The following is a 27,910-nucleotide window of genomic DNA, read 5'->3' as shown; positions in this document are numbered from 1 at the left end:
CACCGGCACGTTCCCTACCGCCATCACCGCACCCCCGGTACCCCCGTCCTGCCCCAGCGCGCCCCGCGGTCCGCACCGGGGCACGGCAGGCGGATGGAGCCGCTGCCCCGACGGTCCGAAGCAGCGGAGCGCCCCTCCCACCGCAACCACTCAGCCAATCAGCGCCTCCCATCCCCTCCTCCGCCCCGCCCCTGCTCGCTTCTCCCTCTTCTGATTGGCTCCGCCGCCCGGCTCATTATACGGCGGAGCGCGGCTGTGATAGGCTGAGGGCGCTGTCCATCGCCTGCCGCCGCCGCCTTTGCCTGCGCTGCCGGGCGGCGGGAGAGCGGCGCTGAGGCGGGCGGGCAGCGCCCTGCGCACACGGTCCCGGGGCCGCGCGGAGCTCGGGGGTGCCCATGCGGGGCCGGGCGGAGCCGAGCGGAGCCGGGCGAGCTGCAGCCATGCATCCCTGCGCGCCCGCGGGCACATGGGGCAGCGCTTGAACCGCTGCCTCGATGTCCCCGTGGCGCTGCCGCCGCTGAGGCGGAGGCTGCTGCTGCTCTTCATCATGCTCTTCCTCTGGCTCTACATGTTCTACTCCTGCGCCGGCTCCTGCGCCGGGCTGGCCGCCCGCGGCTCCCCCGCACCGCCCCGCGCCGCCCCGCCGCTGCCGGGGGAGCCGGGCGAGGAGAGCAGCCTGGAGGAGCAGCGGGCAGCGCCCGACGCCGCCGGCCCCATCTCCAGCTTCTTCAACGGCTCCGGCACGAAGCGGCTGCCGCAGGCCATCATCATCGGCGTGAAGAAGGGGGGGACGCGGGCGCTGCTGGAGTTCCTGCGGGTGCACCCCGACGTCCGCGCCGTCGGCGCCGAGCCCCACTTCTTCGACCGCAACTACGAGCGGGGACTCGCCTGGTACAGGTACGGGACGGGCGGCGGGGACGGGCGCTGTGCGTGTGTCCCCCTCGGGCTCCGGCGCAGGTCGCGCAGCTCCCGCGGCCGTTCCGCTAAATGCGGACCCCGAAAAATCCGCGCGCGGACCGTGGCTCCCTCTTTAGCCCAAGCGGCGGCGGGGTTGCGGGCTTGCGGCCGGCCAGACCGCATTTAATCGTTAAATAAAGGTTAAATATTAACGCAATATGCGCGGGTTTAACGCTTATTTCGTTGTGCTTTTGCCGGAGCTCGGGGAGCGCCGGCGGCCGAGCCCCGTAGGTCGCGGCCGGAGCGGTGCGTGCGGAGCGGGAGCCGGGGATTAAACTTCCTCGCTCGCTTCACACGCTCCTTCCCCCGTTAACGTTCCCCCTCCGCTGTGATCGGCTGCCGAGCCGGTCACTTCGCTGGGCGGCTCGGACCGAGGTAGCGGGGTGCGTACGGTGCCGCAGCGGGTGCTGCGGGACGGGATGCGGCTCCTCGGCTCCGGGGTAGGAAAACCCAACCGCGCTGGGTTCTGCCCATGGAAGGGTGAGCGTGGAAGCGCTTCTGGAGGAGCAGGGACTTGCGTGGCTCGGAGGGTTCCCGGCTCTGGTGGGAGCCGCCTTAACGTGGCTTCTCCTCCCTTTATGATTAAAGTTCCTTCATCAAGAATATTTTGTCCGTGCCTTTGTGCGAGCGCTTGCAGGAGCAGAGATGGGAACTTAGAAGCGAGATGCTTGCTGTGAAGTTGTGAATTTCAGCCGCATTTTAGTCTTGAAGTTCCCACTCTGCGACTCTGATTAGGTTTGGTCTCGTTACTACCGCTGCCATCCCTCGGCAGTTAGTGCAGCGAATGCAGGGTAAGATGTGGCGAGGAGAAGGTCATTCCGAAAGCACTTTGTTTAATGAAAATATAGAATTTGAATGGAGTGGGGCACCCCATAGCCACCAACACAGAATCTGTATGAACTCAGTTGGTCTAAAAAACCCCATCTTAATGTCCCATTTTGGAAGGAAAACTTGCAAATAACAGAGCCCGAGACCTGTCAGGATGTATTAGCAAAATGGTCTTGTACGTGTTGAACTCTGTTTTTAATTAGGCGCCTAAATTAGACCATAAAATGGTTGATTAATCTTTTACAAGTAAGAGGTGGAAGGGGAGAAGGAGAGAATAATGCTTATGATTACGTTAATCTGTGATCCCAGATGCAGCGGGCGAAAGTCAGTGTTTAAAGGATCCATGTTATTTTTGCATTTGGAGAAGTTGGCATCGAAGTTTCATGGAACTTTGGAAAGTTTCACCTTAATTTTGAAGGAGCGTGGGCCCCATCCCTGGAAACACGCTGCTGCTGTATAAAATGGTATCTTTGCAAAGGGGGGCTTTTGAACTGAAATACAACGAATCTGAACAGGGTCGCTCCAAAGCAGCGAGCGTGAGGGATGCTGAATGTCTTGAAACCACCCCGAGGGTCCGAGTCTCCGTGTGTCTGTGGGACTGGGACCTGGCTCCACTGGGAAGACTGAATAATGCAGAATATGTGGGGGGAGAGGAGGTGTTTGTTCAAATCGACAGACAAGTTGTTGGTAATTGTGTGTTATTTCTAACTTCAGTTTGTATTAGATGCAGAAGTTTGTGCCTATAAATCTCAGCGCTACAAATCAGATACTATAAAGCTCCAAACTCCCACTGACTGCAGTGAATCTTGGCTTCCCAGCGCTCTCGATAGCGTGCTTCTTTCTGTAAGCTCTAATGAGGCTTTTATTTATTATCTTCATGTCAATAAGGAGATGCGTTTGTGTTTTCTTGTTAATGGCCCAATAAAACCAGATTAAAAATGCTATAAAAGAGTTTCCGTGCCAGCCGTGCTGGGGCGAGCTGGACAAGCCTCGCCTCTGCTTTTGAGATGCTTTCACACAAACGGACTGAACTTTTGGGACGGGGGCAGATCCTTGTGTCCTCAGCACCCAGTCCTCGAAGTTTAAATCCAACCCCCTGGCTTTGGAAAGATGAAGATGCAATTTTAGAGCCACGTCTTGTTGAAAGTATATTTTATTCGACCAGATTCTGGCTAAATCAGGTCATTTCTGTTTGGAGGTTTTGGTTTGTTACTGAAGTTGTTCCTGCCATATAATAGTGTTCTAAAGTAATGTGTTTTTTCGTGGTTTTGGGAGGCAGAAAGCATCACAAATTTGCTTATTTAGCTTCTGTTTTGGGGTGTTTGCAATTAATCACATTTAAACACAGAGTGGTAGTTAACATAAAGCTTTCATCTATAGAAAATAACTTTTAAAGGAGGGAATACAGACTTTTTGCTTGCTCTATTTTCTGTCAAGTGAAATGAAATCTGTTTGCTTTTATTTCCTTGGTGCGGAAGACAAAACAGCATCAACAGCACCAAGCTCTGTTCCTGAAAAGCAGAGAGAAACATTACATTAATTGTTCAATAGTGAGATAACTGGAAATCGAATGGAAACAACTTCTGTCCGCATGTTGCGGGGTTTTCCCCCCCTGGTAATGAATACAGCATGTTAACTGCTTCGAGTGGAAATATGTACCATGACAGGGGAGAAACGGGATCCAGCCAATATTGCAAACTCATTTTAAGTAGTGCTTGGGACTTTTGGATAGGGAAGAAGTTTTCCACTTCCCAGCAGTAGGAGTTCAGCTCCTCTGTAGCCTATGCACGAGTGTCCGGCTGCCTGGACAAACGGGAAGTTGTTTCCTTCCTCTATGAGTAAAGTAAAGGTTTATTATATGAGTTGCGGGGGGGAAGTGTTCCTTGCAAGTCTGGAAAATGGTGATTTTTTTGAATTATTTTCCTTATGCCAACAGTGATGCATTTTTAAATATTCTAGGGACTTGAAAGCCCGTTCTCCTATAATTAATCCAAGGGAAGGGAAAAAATCCAGTGTCATTAGTCTTACGTGTTTTGGGGTGGGTTTTTTTGGTTGATTTGCTTTAGTTTTAACAGTTTTAAGCCCAGTGAGCTGTAGTGCCCCTTCTCTCCTGCCGTGGGCTGAGCATTCCCAGCCCCACTCAACATCACTGATTTATATTTCAAGGCTGTAGCTCTCTGCTAGCAAACCCCGTGCCATGGCTACGCCAGCCGAAAACTCGATAGCGGTATTAGTCTGAGCTCCTCCACCTCCCGCAGCACAATGTGGGACCTCTCTGTCCTTTTTCCCCCCTTTTTTGCCTTAAATTTACTATTTGAATTCTTAAAACCCTGGGGTTTCATCTTCCCGCTCTGCCAGGCTGCCTTAATTCATTCTCCATGCTGAGGCTGGGTGGGTTGGCTCAGCAGGATCAGGCCCTATGGTCTGGTGGCGTGCAGTAAACAGCTTCAAACATGCGTTTCTCAGCCTCCCCAGTCACTGGGGAGCTTACTATGCAGCCTGCTGCTTCACAGCAATTCCTGAATCATGAGAAACTGCCTCATTTTTTGTCGTCGATTTTGCCCCCAAACCCTCTTTTTGTGCCCCAAGGAGCGTGGGGGTCTGAGCAGCACAGTGTTCATGCTCACAGTGGGCCACACTGGGTGCAGGGGAAGGATAAGGAAATGATGGTTAAAGTTCCGGGGTGAAAGCCTTGTGGAGCAGAGGGAAATCTGGAGCAAGGCAGGATTGTGCCCTGGAGTTTGGCCGTTCTCTATAGTCTCCCCTTCGCAGTGGTAGCGAGGGTTTAATAGCTGCCGCTTAACTGTACCGACACAGCCAAGTGCTTGCAAAACTCAACGTGTCGCAAGGTTTGTTGGCCTCGGGGAAGTTTGGGAACGGTCTTGGTTCTCCCAACTGGACTTTGGGTGCAAACGACTGTATCTGAGCAAAGAGCAGTTCCTCTCATGCATTCCCATGAGCTACGCTGGGTTGGAATGAGCGTATCCTAAAGGACCGTAGTGTTCTCTGGGATGGCTTTGCCAAACAGCTTTCCCGTTAAGATTTGGTTTTCTTGTTGATTTTTAATTTCTTTTTTTTTTATATCTATTGACCTTGCACGTGTTGCATTTGAATGGGGACTTCTAATGGTCCCCTCAACACGTGTGCAGGGCTCCATACCCCCTTGTCCACTGCGCCGGCTCCCCATGCTGTTGCCTTTAGCCACTCGGCACAGTTCAGAAGCAAATGTCCCCAAAAAAGAAGGGCTGGGCTGCTATAATCAGTCAGCAAGGCCCTTGTGTTTGCATGGGCTCATTCCTTTAGATCTGAGGAGGGTTGAGTTGTTCAAACAGATGGCAAAGATTATTCGTGTTGCTGGGGTTTCAGCGCGCTCTGCTCCGTTTCAAGCATGTTGCCCGATATGACGCACGTGACAAGTCCTTCCCAGCACGACGCTGGGAAGGGGGGGAACGACATTGTCTGCCGTGATCGAGTTTCATGGCCTCACCTGTTGGGCTGCTGAACTATTCCAAGTTGACCATGCATTGGGGGTGACTTATGGGGATGGTGGATCTGCCCGGCTAATCGCGTTAGCGCAGCGGCGTGCATGGGGAACGTCGTGTGCGCCTTCTTGGCATGAAAACGATGGGAATGAAAACCCATGGGCTTGACTCTGGCTATGGGATTTAGCGTTTTCTTTCTATTCAAGTGGCCCATGGCAGATGTCTGTAACACACCCCGAGCTTTGGATACCTCAAGGCGCTTCCAGTGAAGGCTTTGTTTCTAAAGGCATCCAGCAAGCCTTTATGCGGTGGCTATAAAAACTACCCAAATCATCATGCTTTTGAGCTGTATTTTCAACCACGCATGATCATGGACTTGTCTTAACATCAGGCTTCACTTGCTAAACCGCTTTGCTTGCTGGATTCAATGCTATTAATCCATCCCAAGGAGGAAGAGAAGTCTGATTTAGCAACCATTCAGTGTTCACGTCTTCTGGTGGTGCGACCATGGGTGATCAATGGGCTCAGGGGATAATGAATGGGCAAGGGCCATGCAGGAGGGTTAACATATGGGCTCAAAGAACAACAAATAGCAGGGCACGTTATTTCAGTGGTGCAATTAGGAGGTCAGGGGCTATCGCCTGCTACCTGTTGTCACCATGTGCTATGTGAGGAGGGGCTGGAGGAGCAGCTTCCTCCTCGCTTTGTGAAATGACTAAGTGCTGCGCTGGGTCCTGACTTGCTGCTGCTGACTGTACCGGGGCTTGCCCACGCCGCTGCAATTTCAGGTCTTTCAGCAGCTCGCTGTGTGTTTCCTAATTACCTCGTGAGAAACGCCGCATGCTGTATAAAGCAGCTCAGCCCAGAGGCTGTCACCAGTGGCAGCCAGAAGGCAGCTGTGTGAATGGGCCTTATCTCAACTTTCTTAATGGAAATGAGGGCTCCCGTGATGAAACACATTGATTGTCAGCAGGCGCGGTGGGAAGATGGGGTTAACGCAGGGCAGGGGTTTACTGGTGCTGTAACTTTGCTGGCAGGGAGTTGCTGCTGGACTTAAGGTGCATCAGGAAGGGCATCGCATCAGGGTCAGGTAGGAAGAGGAAGGCAAGGTCAGGAGCGCAGCCCCTCTGTCTTGAGCATCTCTGCCTGGGCATGGTGGGAACTGCTCAGACATGATGTGCAATAGACCTTAGGTCATTCGTAAAAGTGACAGAAAGGAGGTCACTCGTTGCCACGTTGGCTTCAAGTGTTCCCTAGGGTGGTTTTCCTCCTTGTAATAGCTCCGAAGATGGAGAATTAAAGTAGACTTGGTGGTGGTGGTTTTATATGTACCAGGAGGGGGTGAGGGCCATTGAGGGGTGAGGAGGGGTGTATGGGAAGGATCAGAAGTTTGGCTGGTTGGGGGTTGAGATGATGCTGATGGGAATGTTGGAGGATCATAGACACAGAAGTGCTGGTGACAAAAGACCTTGCACTGATTTCTAGGAAATGAATAGTTCAAGTCTTTGTTTCTTCTGTTAAAATACATGAGTGTGGCAATGTCCTGCCATGGTGGGCAGCAGGGAAAGAGAACTTCATTTAGAGAAAAATAATGCCATGTTCTGCTAAATACTTTACATTAACCTCCTCAGAAACACCCTGGAACCAGCCTGTTCCGAAATCAGTTCTGTTTTCTCTTCTCCCTACAAAGAAGAACCTCTCTACTGAGGGATGCTGTGACTTAGCCCTGGTTTACAAGGAGTCATTGCCCTTTATGGCAGCAGAGGATCTGACCCAGAGCTTAATTTTCAGCCCTTCTTGAAGGCAGGGCTGTGCATGGCGCACCCTGCTCTTGACCTGGCTTAGTACAGCATCACCTGAGTAGCTCGGCTCTGCTAACCTTTGATGGAGGGGAGCGGTCCTCCCTTGTCCTTACCTCCTTGTAAGTCATGTGCTGCCAAAGTTCCTAAGACCAGAGCTGTTCTCTGCCCAGTCCTCTCAGCTGGTGCTGCTGGGGACCTTACACATCCACTGGCATGGCTGGTTAGTAATACATACAAGCAGTTGTAACCTCTCCTTTGAGCTGGCACAGCCTCTGTGCTCCGGTGCGCAGCTCTGCCAGCGCAGCAGTATCTCCTCCAGAAGAAAGTGAGACTTGTGCACGGGCTTTCCTTTTATATGCTGATGCTTAATATTATAGGGGGACGTGTATGTTTTATATATCCCTTGCTGAAAGTGAATGCAAGGCCAAATCCTGTGCTGCCACAACTGCAGCCTGGCAGCACTGAGCGCAGCTGGAGTGAAAACACTGATTCTCTTTAAAACCCATACACTTCTCACATGGGAAGCGGGCTCTGATGAGGACATGAGTCTTCAGCAATGGACCAGATCCCCAAACCTGGTGGTGTTTAGTGCAGCCCCAAGTCCTGCCTGGTGGAGGGCTCCAGGATCAGGCCCTCAGCATGTGTGTGAGTGACTGATGGCAGGAAATGCCTCCACAGAAACCAAGATCCATTACAACTATTAACCTCAATAAAGCAGCTACACAGCCTTTATAGTAAAGCCTTCAGCTTGCAGCCTGTCTTGAGTATTGAATGTAAGCTTGTCTTGAAACTTGAAAGTCTACGAAGTAGAGGAGAGCAGCATGTGAAGGATAGGAAATCCATAGAAAACTGTCGATTTGGTGAAAGACTAAACATGGGGAAGGCAGAAAGCACTGGCATCACACTGGGGTTGAACTGCAGCTGTAGTCTTGATGTGGAGCAGGGATGTCGGGCTGGCGATGATGGGGTTTGGTGCAGAGATCTGCCTGTCACTAGGGGGAGGACGGAACCCCGGCGCTGCATTAACACCGTGCTTCGCTGTCTCGGTGAGCTATTTCGTGTTTGTTTAAGAACTGGCAGGGCCTGCAGCGCTGGCATGCCTCCTGTTTGTGTTCTTTAAAGGTGTACGAGGCTTGGAATGGAAGCAGGAGGTGCTGGAGTAAACATCAGCAGGTGTGGCCCAGCAGTGGGTGTACGTGGTCCTCCGATGGTTTATACGTGGGGCTGAGAATGTGGCTCCTAAATGGGAATTACAGAAGGGACCCCATGGCTTTGCTCTGCGCCGTGTCGGGGTGATGCCCGATGCTCCAAGCCCCCTGCGCCCATATCTGGTGCTGTGTTTAGTGAATTGTGCCGGATTGGAGCCAGTCCCATGAGTGCCAGAGCTGTTCCCATCGGGTGAGATGGGGGAAGCTCCTGAAGCAGTGGGACAATGGGCTTGGTGGGGACCGTCTGCCCTGGCTTCACTGTTTCTGTGCTGAGCCAAGTGAGGTATCCACGAGCCAAACAGCCTGAGCACTGCTTGTTCCCAAGGAAGGGCTTAGCACAGCCCACCTCCTCCATTCTCACCCATCACTCTGCACTGAACTTGTTACAACTTCACACAAAGCTCATAGTTTTTCTCCTTCTTAATTTCCCTCTTGAGGCTAATGAGCCTTGGGCTGTCTGCGTGGCGCTTGGAAAAGCAGAGGGAATAGCTAACAGAGGGATGCTGAGCAGCGAACGAAGCCTTGGGAGAAGATATCAGCCTTGCCAAAGCAGAAGTGGAAGAGCCGGTTGGGGTTTGAACCTAACCTGGGCTTGCTGCGAGCCGAGAGGGGCCGGGAGCTGCTGTCTGCTCCTGGTAATGACAGGCTGGAGCTGCCGCCAGCCCTGCGCCAGTGTCTCTGCATACACCGGCGCCTTGGCCGGGGCTGCTGGCTCCCCCCAGGGCGGGTGCCAAGGTCACAGTGCTAAATGCGGTGTGACAATTAATTCAGCTATATATAAACAGAAAGCTCATGTGGTCCTAAAGCAGATTAAGAGCCCGGGAGTTGCCTCTCGCCCGCTTTCCTCCCCACGGTCTTCTCCTTCCTCGGGTCCTCTGTGGGTGAGCCCTGCGGTTGTCACATACTCGGGCATCCCTGTAAGATTTACCAGTTGGGTTAAGCTGGGCCTGAGCCCTAAACCACTGGGGGTAGAGATTGGGTGGATTCCCTGGCTCACCCAGTTCCCCCATCAACCCGAGTGTCCTTGCTGGTGCTGGAGGAAGGGACATGTGCAAAATCTCTGCCTTCCCAGTGGGGATGCTTCACTCTGTGTTGGTGCCTGATGCTGGGAATAGCTGCTGGGGTTTATCTCCAGCAACAGGCATTTCAAGTCTCCCATTGTTTTAAGGCTCGCTGTAGCAAGAGCTGGGCTGCATAATTTGTTCCCCACCATGGGGCACACCTTGAGATGTGGTGGCACCACGAACCCATAGCTCCATTGCCTCAATGGGCACAGTCCTTTTTTGTCCTGGAACTTATTTCCTCTTTGATTTTTGGGGTTGGAGGAGGTAGGAAGGATGGGAAGAGACTCGGGAGGTTCTTATGGCTTGATTGGAGATGGGGGGGGGGGGGGATGAAGAATCCCATTCTAGACAAATGTCTCACTACCTTGGTCTTTTTATAATGGGGTTAAAAGCTCCAGGAGAAGCACGCTTGTGGGGGATTTGCAGCATGGAAGTGGAAGAATAAACTGGGCTGGGTTTCCTGGAAAAGCCACAGTATCTTGATGTTTGTAAAAGAGGCTTGAAGCTAAACCCAAGCCAATGCTTCCCTTGTGACTCCCATGGAGTTGAGATTTGTATCGGCTCAGAACCAATGCTCTTTTTGTTTCGTTTCACTTCTATCTAAAACTGGTAAAAACTCGGTCACTCCAATCCCCAAAAGTAAAACTCTAGGGATAATGCTGAGTTTAAACTCCAGGTTCCTTTTAATGTAGCTTCAGAAACACCCCTAAAAATCATGTTTCTGAAGCGCGTGCTGTCGAGGCAGTTGGAGAAAAGCAGAGCAGCTTCCAGCACTTCCAGACCAGTCTGGGTGTTACCATCAGGGCACATGCATGCCGTGAGCCCATCAGCAAAGTCTGATCCTTGGCTTTGCACAGGGAAATCCTTGGAAAACTGGACAGAGCCCACGTCCTGCTCCAGTAGTGGGGGAGCGAGCATCAGCATTGCTCTGGAGCCTCTTCTGCTGCTTCCTGGCCATCTCCTTGTGCACATCCAGTTGACCGAGGGCCACCACGAGGGATGGGAGCTGGTGCGAAGAGGTGCCCATGCAAGAGGCTGCATCTGGGTAACGTGGGTTGTCACTCTCCAAGTCTCTGGCTCTGAGGCAGAGCTGGCTTGTCTCAGATGCCAGGCTGTACGTGCAGGAGATGGAGGCAGGGAGAAAAGACTTTGTGAGGGCTCACAATGGAGTCCTGAATCAGTTCAGTCCCGACGGAGGGGGCCAGGCTGTCCCTTTGGGAAGCCAAGGGTGTACAGATCAAAGGTGCGGGGGAGTCAATTACAATTCACATTTGGTTCATCCATATGTTTGGGTATTTGAAAGGCTTCAATGGCAACGCATTTTATATCTCTTATGCCCATTGATTTGTTAATCTGACACTCGGTTCCATCTGAATAACAATAGCTGTCATTCAGCATCCTCAGTGTTCAGGGAAAAGTCACTTCACTTGGGTTGTGCTCCAAGGCCTTAGCAGACAGGCCCACTTTGTTCTTTATGTACAAGGGCTGGGAGGACTTTGGGATGATTCAGCCCATTTGCCATCTCTAGATGGAAAACAGCCCTCGAGGGAAAGAGGATGGGATGCTACAGGTCAGTGCTGGGTGTTGACACACGTGGGTTTGCTCCCTAAGGTCCTTTCTGGTTGCCACCGTAGCTGTAGACCTGCCATTGCAGCCTGTGTGAAGAGGTGGACGGGGTTTCAAAGAAAGACAACCCAAGTAGTCAGAAGTGGAAGGCAGGCGTGGAGAACACTCTTAAATACAGCCTGAGTGTGCTGGACCAGTTCAAATCATTGGTATGGCCATGTGAAGTCTCTAATTACATGAATACCTTTTTAATTAGAAGCAGTGCTTTGCATCTGTTGTACTTGCAGTGGAGCATCTCCACCAGCTGAGCCTGCTCTTAAAAGAGCTCTCGACTGTTTCCTTGACTGGTTATGACCACATCATGATCCCATGTAATGACTGGGGCAGGAGGGGAAGTCTGCAGGCAGACCTGCCCCTTCATGTTTCCCTAATTGGTGCCTGTCTCCCTGCTTCGCTGGGAGCTTCACTCCTTCCCATGGCTGGTTTGGTTCCTTCTGCTCTATCCCGAGTCCTGCAGCGTCGCTGGGACCCACCTTGGGACGTGGTGGCACCATGAACCCATAGCTCCATTGCCTCAATGGGCACAGTCCTTTTTTGGTCCTGGAGCTTGATTTTATTTGCAGTCTTTGATGTTTGGGGTTGGAGCAGGTAAAAAGGATGGGAAGAGACTCGGGGGGTCCTTATGGCCTGATTGGAGATGGGGGGTGTGTGTGCAAAATCCCATTCTAGACAAATGTCTCACTACTGTGGTCTGTTTACAGTGGAGCTTAATTTCTAGTGCTGCTCCTTTGAGTGTGACTCACAAATCCATTAGCAGATGAGTTGAGGTGACAATCCCATTTGTGTTCAAATGCATTTAGGGATCAGTACCAAGAGGATCACTGGTGTTTCAATTTGCCAGGCACTTTGTTCCACCAGGTGGCAAATACAGCTCAGCCCAAGGCCAGACACAGAGTGGGACAGCATCCAGATTGCCGGTGGTTTGGGTTGATGCCACCCCTCCTTTGCTTTGCAGGAGACTTTCAGAAATCAATTGGGTGACTCTGTTTGGAATAAAGTCTGAACCAATCTGAAATGCTTGACCCACTGGATGGGATGCTCAGCACGATGAGCAGTGCAGGGTGTGCTTGCTTGGTTGGGCACCTTCCCTTGTAGCTGGTCCTCCTCTGGTGAGTTTGTTCTCCACTGCCATTACTGCCACCAGGAAGATGCCCCATCCTCTGGTCAGAAGGGGCATCCCTTTAAGACACTTGAGGAGGAGCTGCATGGATATGGGGTTGCTTTAGGTGGAGTCATGCAGCTGGGGTCTGGCAGCAGCTTTCCAGCATCCCTTGTGTTAGGAGCATTATCAAAAGGCAGGGAACAAAATGGAGACTTTCTTTTTTCCATAGTGAAACCAGAAAGCTGGTGCTCTCTGAGCAGTTGTTTCCAAGGCCTCTGCTGTTCAGGTGGTGCTGGATGCTCACCAGAACCCTTCAGGAGCAGAAGGTGGGTTCCTGTATCTGTCTCAGGGCTTGTTTCCAGCCTGCCCTGGGTTTGCCACCCTGAGAGCTCCCTTCCCATGTGCTGCAGAGGAGCTGTCAGGCTCTGCATCAGCCATCGCCTGGAAGATGCTCCAGGGGCTGTCAGTACCCAGAGGAAAGCGGTGCTGGGTGAATAAAGCAGTTTCCCTGCTCCCTTCACTGCTTTGCTATGCCCATGGTGAGGAAGAGGAGAAAAGGCAGGGCTGTCATATGGCTAACACTGGTGCCAGTCCCTTCTGGGGCTCTTCACTCAGCACATGGTTTAAGCCCACCTTTGGCATGTTATTACCCTGAGGGCAGATGAATAACAGGGGGGATGCTACCCCCACATGAGATGTGGAAGCTGGGGCATTGCTTAGGGTAGAAAGGGGCTCCAGGGCTTATCATTAGGCTCTTTCCTCTAATCTGAGCTGTGCAGCCCCAGCACAGGAAGGCTGGGCTTGATGAGGAGAAATGTGTCAAGGTGGCAAGCAAAGTCCTCCCTGTGCAAACGCTGGGTGTTGAACAAGGGGTGGTATTATCAGCGTGACTTGTTACCTGCCTGTGCAGGCACACAGGCCATTACCAGGGCATTAACGTCTGTGGTGGGAGGGAAACACAAAAGACCTCTCAGCAGGGCTGTGATTTATGGACGTGGCAATAGGGGAACGTGGTCCTGCCCGTATCTCGCTGGGTTGGGTTTTGTTCAGTGGCTGTTGGCTTGCGCAGCGTTTAGCTTGGGGTTGGCTCTTTGCTTTGTGAGTTAGTGGGGTTGGGTTGGGTCTTTCCACCTTCAAGCAGAATTGGAGGCGGTGAAATGCCAGGGGAGAGGAGCAGTGAAGGAAGTTCATCTCATTGCAGTCCTGTCCCGGGTGGAGATTTGTTAGGCGTTTCTAAGCATTCAGCCTTGGTGTACCAAGACTGGCTGCCTGCATCCAGAGATGGGCTGCTGCAGTGGTCACTGCGTGCTTACTTAACCCGAAAGTTGACTTGTAAGTACGTGCTATGGACTATCTGCATTAGGGGTATCTCCTGGTGTCCTAACTGGGGGCAGGAGCCCCAGGGTACTCCGGTGTGACAGGAGCACGGGTGTCCCATGGCAGGTCCAGCCCCACAGTGCATCCCTTCAGCAGAGCCAGGAGGATGCTGTGCTGAAAGCTAACAAGCTGTAAGCAGTCTGCACTGCTGGCTCTGTGCATCTCCGTACCAGCTTCTGCCTCCCCCAAATCCCACATCCATGGGGTTTAACCAATGGAGATTGTTCCCTTTGCTGCAAAGAAGCATTTTCCCAACCCCTATGACAACAGCTATGAGGGGGGTTTTATCTACTTTCAAGCATCTTCCAAGTCAGGCTTCCTGTGTTTAAACCTGCTCTGAACTGCTCTGAGCCACGTTTTGGGTTTGCCTTGTATTTCTTTCCATAGATAAGCTGGAAACTGCAGACCTTGACTCCCTTTGCCTTTTTTTCTGGATGGGGACATTACTTTAGTGCTTGCAGTCCAAGGTCAGCAGATCCCAGTTCCTGCTTCCCAGGAAGGGCAGGATCAGCGCTACCCAAGTAAAGCTGAGTCTAAGTAGTAACATCTTTGATGGGAATGTGTTAAACCTGCAGTCTCTCAAAGAGGCTCTGAGAGCAGAGCTTCATCTTGCAATGGATCCATAAGTGGATCTACCAAACCTTTGCGTAGCAGGAGCTTAGCACACATAACACTAACTGCAGGCTATAAATTCTGGAGGGAGGAGGAATAGCTGGTCCTTCTGGTTGCGATAGAGCAAGAGGCAGTCCAGTGAATTTATTTTTCCCCCGGAGTGAGTTGTGAGCACTGAAATCTCTGCAGATGCCTGGAATTCCTCCTCTTGCCTCCCTTTCAGGCTGTTGTCTGTTTAATTTATAGAGCAAAATGTTTCTACTGCTTTGCAATAAACTCTTGGACACCGTGGAAGTAATCTTGGCTTGTTCCACACCCGCACTGGTGCGGCTCTGGAGTAGCTGCTGACTTGCATCCATGCCAGGGCGAACAGAGCTGAGCTACCTGCTTGTGGTGGAGGTGCCAAGGACTTACACTGGTGGTCTTCAGGTGCCAGAAGAGAGGGAAGGAGATTACACTGGTGCTCCTTGCAGAGATAAATCACAGTTAAACACTCCAGCAGGGTGTATTAAGAGGCGACACAGCACAGGAGTGAAACACAGTTTGGCAGAGACAGTTGGCCCCGTAATCTGCTGGAAAAAAGCCTTTATTCCCAGTTTGCCAGTTAGCTCCATCGTGTTTCCTGCTGGGTTTAGGGTTTTTTTTTTCCCCCTTAAATCATGAGTTTCACAGAACTACCTCCTCCCTGCTCTGCTTTTAAACAAAACCAGTCTTTTTCTTCCCTTTTTTTGGGGGAAACAGATTAGCGTAATCTCACATGACTTGACCAGTGGGCAGTGCAGTCTGGTGATGCTGGGCTAAAGAACTCACCCATAAACAGCAATTAGCTTTTAATCACAGCGCTGCTCTGGCCCCCTGTACCCCTCCTACAGCAGCAACGTGTGCTCTTTGTCGGCCGGACAGCACCAAGGAAGGGGAACCCACAGCAATGAAAGGGAATGGGGGGGACGGAGAGGAACCAAGATGCTCATTTCAGCCCCACCCCCTTAGTGCGCTCAAAAGCTCCTATTTTCGGAGCAAAGCACCATTGAGGTGTGGGGACAATGGGGACCAAATCCTTCTGGGGGAGGGGAGGTGCTGGCAATTGCATCTTTTGTTGCTTTCACTTCTTTACTTGCCTATGGCCTCCCCCATCCCACCCCTCCAAGAAGCCAGCATAGATGCTTGCTAGCTGATAATGCAATCACTTTCTTGGGACCTCGCTAATAGGATTATAATTATTACTGGAGATGAACTGGAGTGAATAGAATATTTACCACTTCATCTTAAATTATTGTTAATCCCTCCAAAGCAGCCCTTTGATATGTAAAGTGCTGCTCCTCTCCCCCCACTGAAGATAATCATTTAGTGGAAGTTCAGAGCTTTTAAGTATGATGGGGGGACAGAAAGAGGCTTCGGTGTTTACATACAGACAAGGGCCTATATAATGAAGTGGTGAAGTTGATGAATATCTTGCCTGGCTCCAGCAGAGGAAGAGGGAGAATTCTTGCTGGGCAGCTGTAACATCTTGGGCTGTTGTTGGGGGGAAAAGGGGAGGAAACAAGGGGAAATTTGCCCCTTCCTAATCCAAAGAAAGCCCCACATCTCTGCAGCCTGTGGTTAGTTGGCGCAGGAGTCCACACGGTGATAGTGGCAACATCTTGGGTTTATCCTTTAGGGCTGGAGCAATTTCTGTTTGAAGTATGACCAAGAGGCTGGGAGACCTCAGCCTGGCAAAGAGATGCCTTGGGGGAAGGTAGGATGCTCCACAGCATTGGCACTAGGCTGGAGATGGAGGGAGGGATGGAGTGGTTTGATGGTGCAAGGACTGGGGCTATGGTTTGAGGCTAGGAGCTGGTGCACAATGGACAAAGCAAGGACCTGGGGCTGGCTGTTTACATGGAGGGGTCAGGATGAACCTGGACGAGGGGTTGGAATAGAGATCAGTTGGGGGTTATTAGGTGTACAAACTGCATCAGACCCAGAAAAGCCCCTGAGCTGAATCTGGATGGAGACTGGGAGAGCAGTGGAGGATAAGGGATGCTGCTTACCCTGTCCTTCCTCTACCCCGGTACCCCTATGGCCAGGGCCACAGTGTCTTTGGCCTGGAGGAGGTACCCTGGTTGCTGCAGCGTGTTGTCCCCTCCTCGAGGCACTGCTTTGATTTGCTGGGGCCATTTGGCACACACAGGCTCTGCCTGCATGGAGTGGGGACGAAAGGACCATCTGCCAATGCCCCGCATCTCCCCGCTTCCCCCTGCCTTTGATGGGGTGTTTTATCCACATCAAAGGAACTTAGATCAGACTCCACAGCCGGGCCAGAGCCTGTTCCTGTGGGGTATGTGGTGATGCCACCTGTGGCCACCAGCTCTTTGGCCTCATTGAAGTAAGTCCCACAGCGGCTTCAAGATGGGGACCCTTCGCATGCCATTGCCCTCCTCTCCCTCCTTTAATCCCAAAGTCCCCCAACAGGTGAAGGGCACCTGGCAGATCTGGGGGCAAAGAGCAAGGACGTTGATTTCAGGCCCACACATTTTCCCCCTCCTCCTTTACCTACCCCTTCTTCACCCCCAAAGTTCATTAATTCCCATCATCTGGTTTGTGTAACCGTGGTGCCGGGGGTCGGAGGGAGCTGGATAGGGTTACACCCCCTTCAAAAGGGCCGAGCCTGCTCCCCAGCCGTTCCCTTTTATTGTTATCGAATTTGCCAACCCAAACAAGGGGCTCCTGCTCGAGACAAAGGCACACATGTTGCCCTTACCACTGGTCATAAAAAGCGGAGAGGCTGCTGCTGCTGCACGGGTCCTTGGTGCAAAGCAGCTTGGTAAGAACTATGTGCTGTATCAGATAATAACCCAGCGAGTGCTCCGAGTCCCAAAGAGGAATTTCTATTGCCTCTTCTCCCTCTGTTTGTTTCTCCTTGAGAGTCAAAGCCGAGTGGGTGATTGTGAAGCCAGTTGACCTTGATGCTGATGGCAGGCTCCGTGATGTAATTAAAACACTTCATTACTTTAACAGTCTTTCTCTGGGCTTGTCAGGTATTTCTGAGGTTTGATGATGCTGTGGTCAGCCTTGGAATGAGGAGGGGTCAGGATGGGTCCAGCGTGGTGGAATTCAAGCTGAGCTGACAGTGCTAGCGATGCTCTGGGTATTTGCTTCCCAGAGCATTGCAGGGCTCTCGCTCCCTGTCAAGTGTCAGTGTGGGGCTATGAGTGTGTGGTTTTAATCCAGGCCTTGGCTGCACTGATCACTGCTGCATGAGAGCATCTCACTTCCTGAGAGTGACGTGCTGGGAAGAGACTGGGATCAACTGGGTATCGCCTTGGCAGAGTGGGTGGGCTGTAAGGCAAAGCTGCCAGCAGGGGAGATGCCACCCCCATCCTTTCCCTTTAAAGAACTAGATTTAGCTCACTTGGCCTAAATTTATTTATTGGGATGGAGCAGGAGAGGAGGAGACAGAGGAACAGGGGGATTTAGGATGACAATTGGCTGAGCAGGGCAGGAACAGCAGTAAAGCCCTCCTCAGAAGTGTGCTTGATTGAAGGCAGTAGATGGATGGTCTGTGGTTAGAAACAAGCCCTTTGGCTTTGGTGTGATCCTGACTGGAGCAAAGCAGTGCAGGACCATGCTAGGATGGGGACAGGAGACCAAACTGCTGGAGAGCATCAACATGGAATGGGATGAGGCTTCAACCCTGTCTCATCTTCTGCACTTGTTTCCTCTGAAGCTTTCCCAAGTACAGGAAGCTTGTTTGCTTCTCACCATAATCTTTCCATCTAATCTATGCAGTTGTAGACAGCTTTTGGGGAGAATTTGGGAGCACTTTTCCTAGAAACATCCAGCTTGCCAAAATTCAGTTTTCTGACAAGAAATCCCTTTTTGTCTTCTTGAAACACCAGTCAGGAATTTGGGTGAAAAGTGGCCAGAAATAGGTTGGATGCTCTGCATGTGCACCACTGGGCTGCAAAGCAAATGGTTCTGGATTACAGGCCTGAATTTGGCATGAATGTGGCTGATGTCCAAAACGGTTTGACTTGCTTTTTCTCCCCTTTCCCCTGTTTTTCTTGCTTCTAGGGAGCAGCTGTGGGGAGAAAGCCTAGGAATTCTGGACCAAAGGAGGTTCTTCCTGTGTCTGCTGGCAGAGCCACCATGGGGACTGCTGTGAGCACTCATAGCTGCATCCAGATGCTGTGGCATTTTATGCTGACTCTAACAATGCTTCTCTTGCTGTTACAATGCCCTGCACACAGCTGTCCATGTCCTCTAGGAGAGCTTTTATCATTGCAGAGAGAAACTGAGGCAGCTCAGAGCAAGGGGCTGATCTGCAGCAGAGGGGATTGATGCTGGAGGGTCCCATCGCTGCAGCATGGGCCACCTTGATTTTAACACCAGTGGCACTTCAACTCTCGAGCGTGCTGGAGCACAGGGAGCATCTCCAATAGTGATGCTGGGTAGGAATCCATCCAGCACAAAACCTTCCCTAGGAAGGAAAGCTCATTATCTGCTTAGCTCCTGTTCAGCAGCAGGAGCACCTGAGCGTGCTGGTCTCACCGGGCAGCCTGACGGTGACCTCCACCCGGGCAGACGGCTGGGGTGCTCAGCACCTTAGTCCTGCCCTGGAGCATCAGGCTCCAGCAGACCCTGGAAGGATTTATCCCAGTGGGTGTTTGCTAATAGCAGGAGGTGCGTGGAGGGACCAACAGACATCCCCAGGGATAAAGCCAGCGTTGACTGCTGTGCTCTGCCCTACCTGCAGCACAGAACACAGCAACAGGTTGTGGAGGTCCCCTTGACCCCCCCGGCCCCTTGCCTGGTCTTCCTTGAGCAATGGCAGCAGATTAGCTGGGAGCCCCTCTGGGCAGACAAAAGCTGCCACAAAGGGCATTAGGAATCAGGATTGGATTACTGTTTGGCCACCTGTCATCCCCACGTTGTAAATGTATCTCGCTCCAGGTCCAGTTTTCACACTGGAGAAGTTTGCACTTAAAGTAATGGTAGATTCCCCCCTTCCAGTGCCTCCCCAAGCAGCAGCGTGATGGAGTTCAGTTTAGCATCCCTTCTCATTCCAGGCTTCAGAGCTGCGTGGGGCTGGAGATTAGGGCTGTTTGAATAGGGAGAGCCTTTATTACATTAGTCTAAGTGGTTAATAGGTAAAGTAGGCCAATCCATCTTTAGACTAAGCCTATCGCTTCGCCTGCGAAGGGTGCAGGCTTCTTGGAGGAAATATTCATTAAAGGAAAAGCTTTTGCTCTGTCCCTCTTGACATGTTAATAGCTCGGGGTTAGGGGCTCTGCTCTCTGCCTGTGGAAGATTCATAGCTGTGCTCACGCAGCAACTCCCTCCTCTTACTGGGACCCCTGACAGTGCTGCAGTGCTGAGCCCCACCACTGCTTAGGCTTGCAGGGGAATAAACAGTGCCAGGAGCCTGCATCTCCTCATTCTCTCTTCTTCTACGCTCAGAATGCAGGTGCCACATCCCTTCCCAAGCAGGGCTGTAAGGAGAGGGTTCAGATGATGGGCAGAGGCAGTACTTCAGTTCTGGGACTCTCTGCTGTGGGACGTTCTCAAGGCCAAAAGTATTCCCGGGTTTGAAAGGATCAGACGGTTCGTAGTCACTGTGAAATGGGATGATTTGGATGCAGATGCTGGCTCCTGAGGTCTTTGAACTCCAGGTTGCCAGAAGGCAGGAGGATAACAAGGCAGCAGGGACTGCTTGCCAAGCTTTTCATACTATCTGTATTTGGCACTACAGTGTCCGCTACACCCCTCAGTAGTGTCTCCATCCAGCCCCGTCCCGACGGGTGCAGCAGCTTTTGTCCCAGGGCTCACCTGAGCTCCCCGTTTCCCACAGCCTGACTCCCTTTATTGTCTCCCTTCCCTCTCCCATACGGACCACAGCGGTAGCTGCACCTCTGCTGTTCTCATCTGGCACCAAACAGTGCTGCAGAACCTGCTCAGGTCCCTAACGTGCCTCTGAAACCTCCATGGGACACAGAGGGCTCCACAACCATCAGGAGCTGCCCCAGGGCTAAACTGTGCACTCACCATGGAGCTGAACCCTGCTCCTGTTGCCTAAGGGGGTTGCATCCTGTGGCTGCAGCTCTTCTGACCATTACGGCTCCTCTTTCCCCTCCCTTTATAATGGCTGTGATCTAGCACAGCCCTCGCTGTCTTGGAGCCCCAGGAGCAGATGTGTTCAGAGCTGGAATCTGGTCCTGCTTCCACAACGTGGACGGTTGGTGCGTTGGGTTGGAGCTGTGGTGCCATACGTGGGCCAAGCTGCCCTTCTCCAGTTGTGGTTTGAAGGGGAATAAACACTTCTTGGTGACTTCTGCACTGATGTGAGTTCAGACCAGGCAACCTACCAGTTCCTCCTGTCCCTGAGGCTCCGTTGTCTCTGGCTGCCAGCATGACGGATGGGGCCCCTGTGGGAAATGATGGAAACCATGGGAAAGCTCCTCACAGCTGACAGGCCCATGCGATAAAACTTTGCTTTCCTGGATGTGATGGTGTCAGAGGTTCAAACCACATCCGTGGGCCACAGTATGTGACTTTGCTTGCTTCTGTCCAGCTTTTACACAGCCGCTTTTCAAGCAAGGGACTGTCTGAGATGATCCTGAGGGTCTTGGTTTTGGGCTTTGCCCAGCATTTGTCTGGGTACACCAAAGGGAATGCTGGAGCTAAGGCCTGAAGACTGGGTTTGGTGTGTTTGGCTCTCATTTTGGGGCTGAAGGCTTCATTTCTGTCTCTGCTCCTCTCAGCCTGTGCTGACCAGCCAGCAGGCAGTAGTAGTGTCAGTGAGCCTTGTCTTGCTGTGATGGGTCACCAGCAAGATGTCCTGCAAACAGCAAGGATTTGGGTCCTCTCCAAAAATAACAATAATGGGGGGGTCTGGACCTGCACAGAACTGAGTGCTCTCAGCCCTATTGGATGTCCTCAGCTGCAAATGAAGTGTGAGTTCAGAAGATGACTGGTCTGCAAAGGGCCTGACACCAGGCCAGTGGATGCCTTAGAGTTACTCCTTGCTTCTTCCACTTACACAGTGTGCTGTGCAACCAGGAGCCTGTATTTCCCAACCCGATCAACTGACCTGGCAACTCCACCTCCTGCAATTTCCTCCTGTTTCATGGTCCAGCCCTACCCAATGCCTCTCTTGTGCAAGGAGGGAAAAATGAGCCTTGTGTCATTCCCAGGAGACTGATAAATACTGACTGGAGTAGTCCTGGAGGAGAGCTTGGTCTCAAGATGCAGGGCCCTGTACACGAGGAATCTGATGGACCTGACCTGAAGCCAAAGGGCTTCAGTGCAACACGGCCATCCTGAGCAGGTCTTGGGAAGCAGCCTTTCCTCTAGGCAGGTCCCAGGCCATTAAGGACTTTGTGGGTTGAAACCAGCCTCTTAAATCAAGCTGGAAAGCAGTCAGCAGCCAGCGCAGGATGTAGAACTCGGGTTTAATATGGCCATAAAAAGAGACACCACTTAATGAGTAGGCTGTTGAAATCCACATCGCCCCACGGTAGATTTAAGAGTTGCTCTGTGAGCATTATTGACTGGCTCTGTTCTGTGACAGCGTTATGGGTTTGCAGAGCTGGCCAAAAAGGCAAAGGATTAGAGCTTGATTTTGGTTCCTGGTTTTTGGCACGCGCTGGCTCCTGACTTCCAGCAGCTCTTGTGTCCGGTAGGGTCAGTGTGATTCTTCTATCTGCATGTGTAACTCCATTTGCATGGTCTTGAAATCACAGCCCGAAGTGTTGCCATGAGCCATGGGCTTGGCTGGAGGTTTCCACAAGCCCCTTCCTCCACAGGCCAGCTTGTCCATCGCCACCTCTCCCACTGACCCATGTAGATCTGGTATGGACATCATCTCCCATTGGGGGCTCTACGGAGAAGGGGCTTTATGGGCAGCCCCCAAGCACACCTCACCTGCAGGTTGGAAGTGCAGACATGGGGTGCCCCTTGCTAGTAAACACATGAAATTAATGCCAGGAGCTGATGAAGTAGAATATTGGGTATGATGTGAGCTAAATAGTAGTTGCATAAAGAGCTAGTGACCAGCTTTCATAGGCATGTGATGATGATTTTTGATTTCAGTCAGACCTCTCATTCCTGGTTTTCCTATTATTTGGCCTGAGAACTTTTAATTGGGGCAACCATTGGCTTTAGCACAAATTACCAGTGGCTTTTTTAATTGCAGGAGCCTATGGTAATCTTTGCTTTAGAAGCATAACAGCGGTCAGGGAGGAGATGGCCATCAGGGAACAAGCAAGCCTCTGTGTGCAGTGTTGTGGGTCTGAAGGAAAGGCTGTTTGAGGCTTGCAGGTCACACACTGCCTGGTTATTTCTCTGTGCTTTGAAAACTTAATCAAGTTTTATAGCTTTAATTTTGTGGCTGGCTCCCCTCTTGCCTCTTTCTTTTTAAGTGTCTCGCAACCCAGAGCAAATGAGTCCCATTGGGTTATAAAGGGAAAGAACTGGCAAATGGTCTAAAATATTTAGGCTTTGCCTAGTGAATGATAGGAAAAAATTACTTTCCCTGCTTTGTGCCACTTGCATCATTACTACAAGCTCTCTAGTGTTTTCCCCATGTGGTTGAGTAGAAATAGGCAGGGAATAGGGTGAAATTGCTGAAGGCTTTAGGCTTCAAGGGTGTTTAGCGAGGGTACGTCCTGCCCGTGAGCTGAGGTTGTGTTCTCCATGGTTGTATCCTGTATTCTGACATGCTGTAGCCTATGTGGCAGTGGAGGGGAGAGCTTGTCCTTACTGGGTGCTGGATTGGGATGTGCTGAGGATGCCACAATCAGCTCTTGATGCTCCTTCTAAGTGCTTATGAGGGAACCAGTCCGCACAGCGATAAGGAATAGTAAAGCAATAGGTGAAGCTGGGTGGGAGAGGACCCCTGTGGTTGGGTGAGGTTCTGCTGTTGACAAGCCAGGGACAAATTGCACCCTCTTGCCTGCACTGGGGGAGGTGTTGCATTTGGGATGCTAAGGGAAAGCAAAGTGGACGTGGTCCAGTGAGCTCCTGCTTTTCTTCTGCACCATTCTTCTCATTCCTACGGGGAAAACAAGCTCTGGGTTGAGCCTGGGGGCTCTCTGGTGTTGACCTGAGCCAGGAAAGCCATCTGGTGCAGCTCAGGACTCATCCTGACCAGTCTGCTGCTGCTGAGGTACATGTAGCCATGCTCCAGGTGCAGAGTGTAGCCCGGCTAATCCACTCATGGATAACTGGGAGATTACTCAGCTGGATTTCTAATGCAGTGGCCTTTAATAATAATCCCCCCCTAATCCCTGAATCAATGGAAAATGGATTTATCTGTATGAGCTAAATGGCCTCTGAAGGCATTTTAGGAAGAAGAAATCTTGTGTATCTATGTGTGAACAGAGAGATATGTATGTATGCACGTCCCTGCTGCTGTTAGGTGCTGTTCTGACCCATGCCTGTGTGTTTTGCCGGCAGGGACCTCATGCCCAGGACCCTGGAGGGGCAGATCACCATGGAGAAGACCCCCAGCTACTTCGTCACCAAGGAGGCCCCGGCGCGCATCTCCTCCATGTCCAAGGGCACGAAGCTCATCGTGGTGGTGCGGGACCCCGTGACCAGAGCCATCTCGGACTACACACAGACGCTCTCCAAGAAGCCCGACATCCCCACCTTTGAGAGCCTGACCTTCAAAAACAGGACTACGGGCCTGATCGACACCTCGTGGAGCGCCATCCAGATCGGCATCTACGCCAAGCACCTGGAGAACTGGCTCCTCTACTTCCCCATCGGGCAGATCCTCTTTGTGAGCGGGGAGAGGCTCATCAGCGACCCCGCGGGGGAGCTGGGCCGGGTCCAGGACTTTCTGGGCCTCAAGAGGATCATCACCGACAAACACTTCTACTTCAACAAAACCAAGGGCTTCCCGTGCCTGAAGAAGGCGGAAGGCAGCAGCAAACCCCACTGCCTGGGCAAGACGAAAGGCAGGACCCACCCCGACATAGACCAGGAGGTGGTGCAGAGATTGCGGGACTTCTACCGGCCCTTCAACATGAAGTTCTACCAGATGACGGGGCAGGACTTCGGCTGGGACTGAGCCTGGTGTGGGAAAAAATCCCCTGTAATGACTTGCCCAGCACGGTTTGCGTATATAAAGAGATATATATGTATGTAAAATGTACAGAAATCTATTTTATAATAATTTATTTTTAATTCCTAAGCAATTAATTCACTAAGCTGCCTAACCGCACTGGCTAGAACGGTAGCCCGTAACCTGTTTAACATTCCATGGTGTTTAATTCTAATTTGTCTCTCCTGGTTTTCTCTTCCCCCTCTTCTGTTCTCTCCTCTTTCTCGGTTTGTAACAGACGGTGCTTCCATTTTTCCTAAAGAAAGTTTGTATTTAAGAGCATCCGCAAAAGGGAGGGTGGGACAAGGGAGGGACAGGGAGGGAAAGCACAAGGTTATTTTTGTTACGGGTACCTGGCCTTTATAAACACTTGCTTTCCCTATTCCAGTGTCCCAGTCTCTGCTCCAGTGTTGTGCTCCCTCGGCCCACAGCTTCCTGGTTAGTCCCACAGCCCCAGGGGGGGTTTCTCTGGGGCTGGGCATCTCCCTGCAACCCACATACCTCTGCTGAGCACCAGCAGCGTGTTTTACCAGTGGCTGTGCAGCACAGGGAATCCCAAGCCATACAGCTCCTGCCCCGCAGCCTAGGGCTCTGCTGGGAGGGTAAAGAGCCCTGGAGAAGCCACAGAGCCTGTTGCATGGGCAGAGCTGTCTCCTCTATACACTTTCCCTCCTTGCCTTTAGTCAGGGAGGCTCTTTCCCACAATCCCTCTATGCATTTTGAATCGTTACTGCGTGACAAGTGGAAGAATACAGGTATGTGCATGGGACACGCTCGGTGCTGCTCCCAGTGACCTGAAGATGTGTCTCTCCGTGCCCATGGGGTGCTGCTGGGAGATGGCTTCCACCCACCAAAGACACCATCAGCACCATGGAGCCATGGGAAACCCGCAGCTCTCAGCACCGTCCCCAGCACAGGGTGTCCCAGGACACGGTGCAGGCAGCACCGCCTCCAGCCCTGCAGCCGCCGGAGCAGCTCCTGCTGGTTGAGAAGGGGGAGCATCAGTCCCTCTTGGTTCCCATTATTCTTTGGTTCAACACCCTAGCCATGGTCTCTCCCAAGGAGCAGAGTTTGCCTAGAGCCAGGAAGAAGCGCTGCATGCCAACAAGGATGGATCTAGAAAAGCAGGGGGGGATCTGGGCTGTGCTTAAGGTGTTGCTGGCACCTGATGCCCCGGGTGAGGGCAGAGGTGGCAGGACAGGATGCTCCGAGCACTTGTTCATCAACCCAGGTGCAATGACCTGGAAATCCTTCCCCTCAGACGGACCCAAATGCTTTGGGACTTCAGGACAGGTTGGTGGGGCTGTCCTGAGAGCATTAGCCATGTTTTGTGTGCTCAGGTTTCAATAAGCACTGTGTGCATCCACAGCCTTATCCTTGCTGTCACAGGTGCTGCTAGCTGGACTGGAGCAGTTTCAGAGCAAGGTGGCAGCAGAAGTGATTTTCTCCTTGAATTCTGAGCAGAAGCAGGGGGCTCTGTTGACTTTGGGCAACCCTCACCTGCAGCACTGCATTGATGTACTGCACCGAGCACAGAGCTCACCGGGTGGGAGTGCCTGCATAAAGCAGGCAGTGTGAGTAAAGCTCAAAACAGTGAACACACCGACAGGCACAGCATCTGTGAGCTGAGCTGATGCCCTGGTTTCATGCACGTTGCCTGTATAAATGTGTGACCTGCAGCTCTCCCCCGTCCCCCATAGCCACCCACCGTTGAGCACTGCATCACTGAGCCATGCCCAGCTGTGGTGAGGTGCATTCAGTGTCATCTTCCAGATGTTTTCTTTACTTTCACAGCCTCCTTTCTCTTGCCTGCCCCTTACAGCTCCCTGCTGTGGCTGCTGGATGATGAAAACACTCTTTGGAGCTTGGGCTGCTCTCCCTGGCCCTTGATCTATCTGGTCCTGCTTGGACAGATACATCAAAGAGCAGACCCACCTCTGGGTTCACTCCGGGGATCTGCAGGTAAAATGCTGCCTTTCAGTGCTTTGTTTAAACCTAAGGGCTCTTGGCTTGGCTCAGTGGTATCACATCTCCAAAGGGATTTAGGGAGTCTGACCTCTGTCAGTGCCGGTGAGGTGTGTGGGTTCATACATGGGGTGCCATGCACTGGGGTGTCCTCAAGGATAGGGAGATGCCAAGCATAACGTCAGGATTGAGGTGCCAAGCAAACCCCATGTGAGCAGGATGCGGATCCCTCCTTGGGGTTTGCCTCCAAGCATTTCCTCCTGCAAACAAGCAAAGTTGGGCAAATTCTCTCCTTTTTGCCTTCAGCCATTTCCAGTGAAGAAGCGATGCTTTGGACCTGCTTCCAGAGGCCATGGCTGTGAGTGCAGGACCCACTGGGCTGCAGGTTGACAGCCCCCACACACACAGCCCCATCCTGCATAACGCATCTGCAAACCTCAGCTGGTGGTTGGATCTATCTATGCATGTTTGGGGGCTTGGGTTTTATCTCCATCCAGGTCCCCAGCTCTGTTCCCTGCTGCCAGGCACAGGAGCATACCTGCTTTATCACCAACCCTGCTGCTGGTGGCTGATGGAGGGGAAGGTGCTGCACAGGGAGAAGAAAACACTTCCTGGTGACAAACAGTGATTTTTGCTTCTCATAACCTCAGTCTTCCTATGAACTGGCTTATGCAATGTGTGGAAAGAAGCTCATCCTCTCCCCTTTGCCTTTGGGTAAGCTCCCAGCGCAGCTCCACCACTTCCCCAAGCAGTTTCACTGGCTGCATGGTGGAAGCCTCCGGGATCTCCCGTGTTGGCATGCCTTCCTTCCCATAGGGCTCCCAATGGAGCGCATGTGCGTGCCTGCCTCCGGATGCTGGAGCAGCTCACATCCCCTCCGTCTTCCTTCTTGCTTTCTTGGAGACAACTTTAATATGCCAATGCCTTCCTCAGCTGCACAGCAGCGTGTGGGCTTCATTTGTGTAATCAAGCCCTGCTGCAGAACGCTCTCACCAAGCAATCTTCTTGGAGAGTAGGAATACAGCAAGTGCATAATAACTCTTCTAACCTTAAGCAAGTTGTTAGCCCTTGCTCAATATCCTTCATAATGAAGTCTGCACTAGACTTGTAGTGTAAAAGCCTTACCTAACAAGACAATGAAGGTGAATTCCCCGTGGTGTACATCTGGTGGCTAATACTGGAATCAGTGCTAGGGTAAAAAATACCTTTTCACTTTAAGTTAAGCTTGGAGGTGTGATTAGAAGTTCTTTTTATTTGGTTTTTTTTCCACATTGTAACATTAATTTATGGCTGAGTTTCATTCAGTCCTGTATTCAGACGTGCAGTACAGGTATTAGTGATGTGTTGTCTGTAACATGGAACTAGACAGTAGCCGATTTGTAAGAAAAAGGACAAAATGGAAAGAAAAAAAACAAAAAAAAAATCAGAAAAAAGCTGGAAAAAAAAATGTAAATTGAGTATTTTGTGGTATGTACAACACAAATTAATTTTACACAGAGAAAGATGTTTCTAGGGAAATGAAATTCTGGTAATTCATACCATTTGTATGAACAAATAAAAGCTCTATTTTACGAAGCGATGGGCACGGTTGTATTCATTCAGGGCTGCAGAGGTGGGTTCAGTCACATAGGTGAGCCTCATTCCAGCACAGGGCTGGGAGCTGGAGGCTTCACTGGGTGGTGAATGTGTGCGTGTGCTGCTCAGCTGGGTTCTGTGGGAGCTGACCTGTCCCCTTGAATGCACCTTCATCAAACACCGTTGAATGAGACCTGAGGGATTGCCCTCAGCCCTGCTGCGAAA

At 51.7% G+C, this 27,910-nt stretch overlaps 1 protein-coding gene across 1 annotated transcript; it reads left to right on the top strand.

The window, feature by feature from the left end:
- Positions 1-313: 313 nt before the first annotated feature.
- On the top strand, positions 314-27,685 carry LOC134174668 (heparan sulfate glucosamine 3-O-sulfotransferase 3B1-like). The gene is made up of 2 exons (XM_062639860.1): positions 314-897; positions 23,494-27,685. The coding sequence occupies exons 1-2, from the start codon at positions 467-469 to the stop codon at positions 24,110-24,112; spliced, it is 1,050 nt and encodes a 349-aa protein (XP_062495844.1). The 5' UTR covers positions 314-466; the 3' UTR covers positions 24,113-27,685.
- The last annotated feature ends 225 nt before the right edge of the window (positions 27,686-27,910 follow it).

This window comes from Pezoporus occidentalis, unplaced genomic scaffold (assembly GCF_034315485.1).
Source record: "Pezoporus occidentalis ecotype Australia unplaced genomic scaffold, CSIRO_AGI_Poc_V1 ctg62, whole genome shotgun sequence".
NCBI lineage: Eukaryota > Metazoa > Chordata > Aves > Psittaciformes > Psittacidae > Pezoporus > Pezoporus occidentalis.
This window is presented reverse-complemented; position numbering and strand designations above follow the sequence as displayed.

Coding starts and splice junctions, on each gene's coding strand:
- LOC134174668 (XM_062639860.1), top strand. CDS start 467: ATGGGGCAGCGCTTGAACCGCTGCCTCGATGTCCCCGTGGCGCTGCCG. Junction 898..23,493: donor CGGGGACTCGCCTGGTACAG/GTACGGGACGGG, acceptor TTTTGCCGGCAG/GGACCTCATGCCCAGGACCC.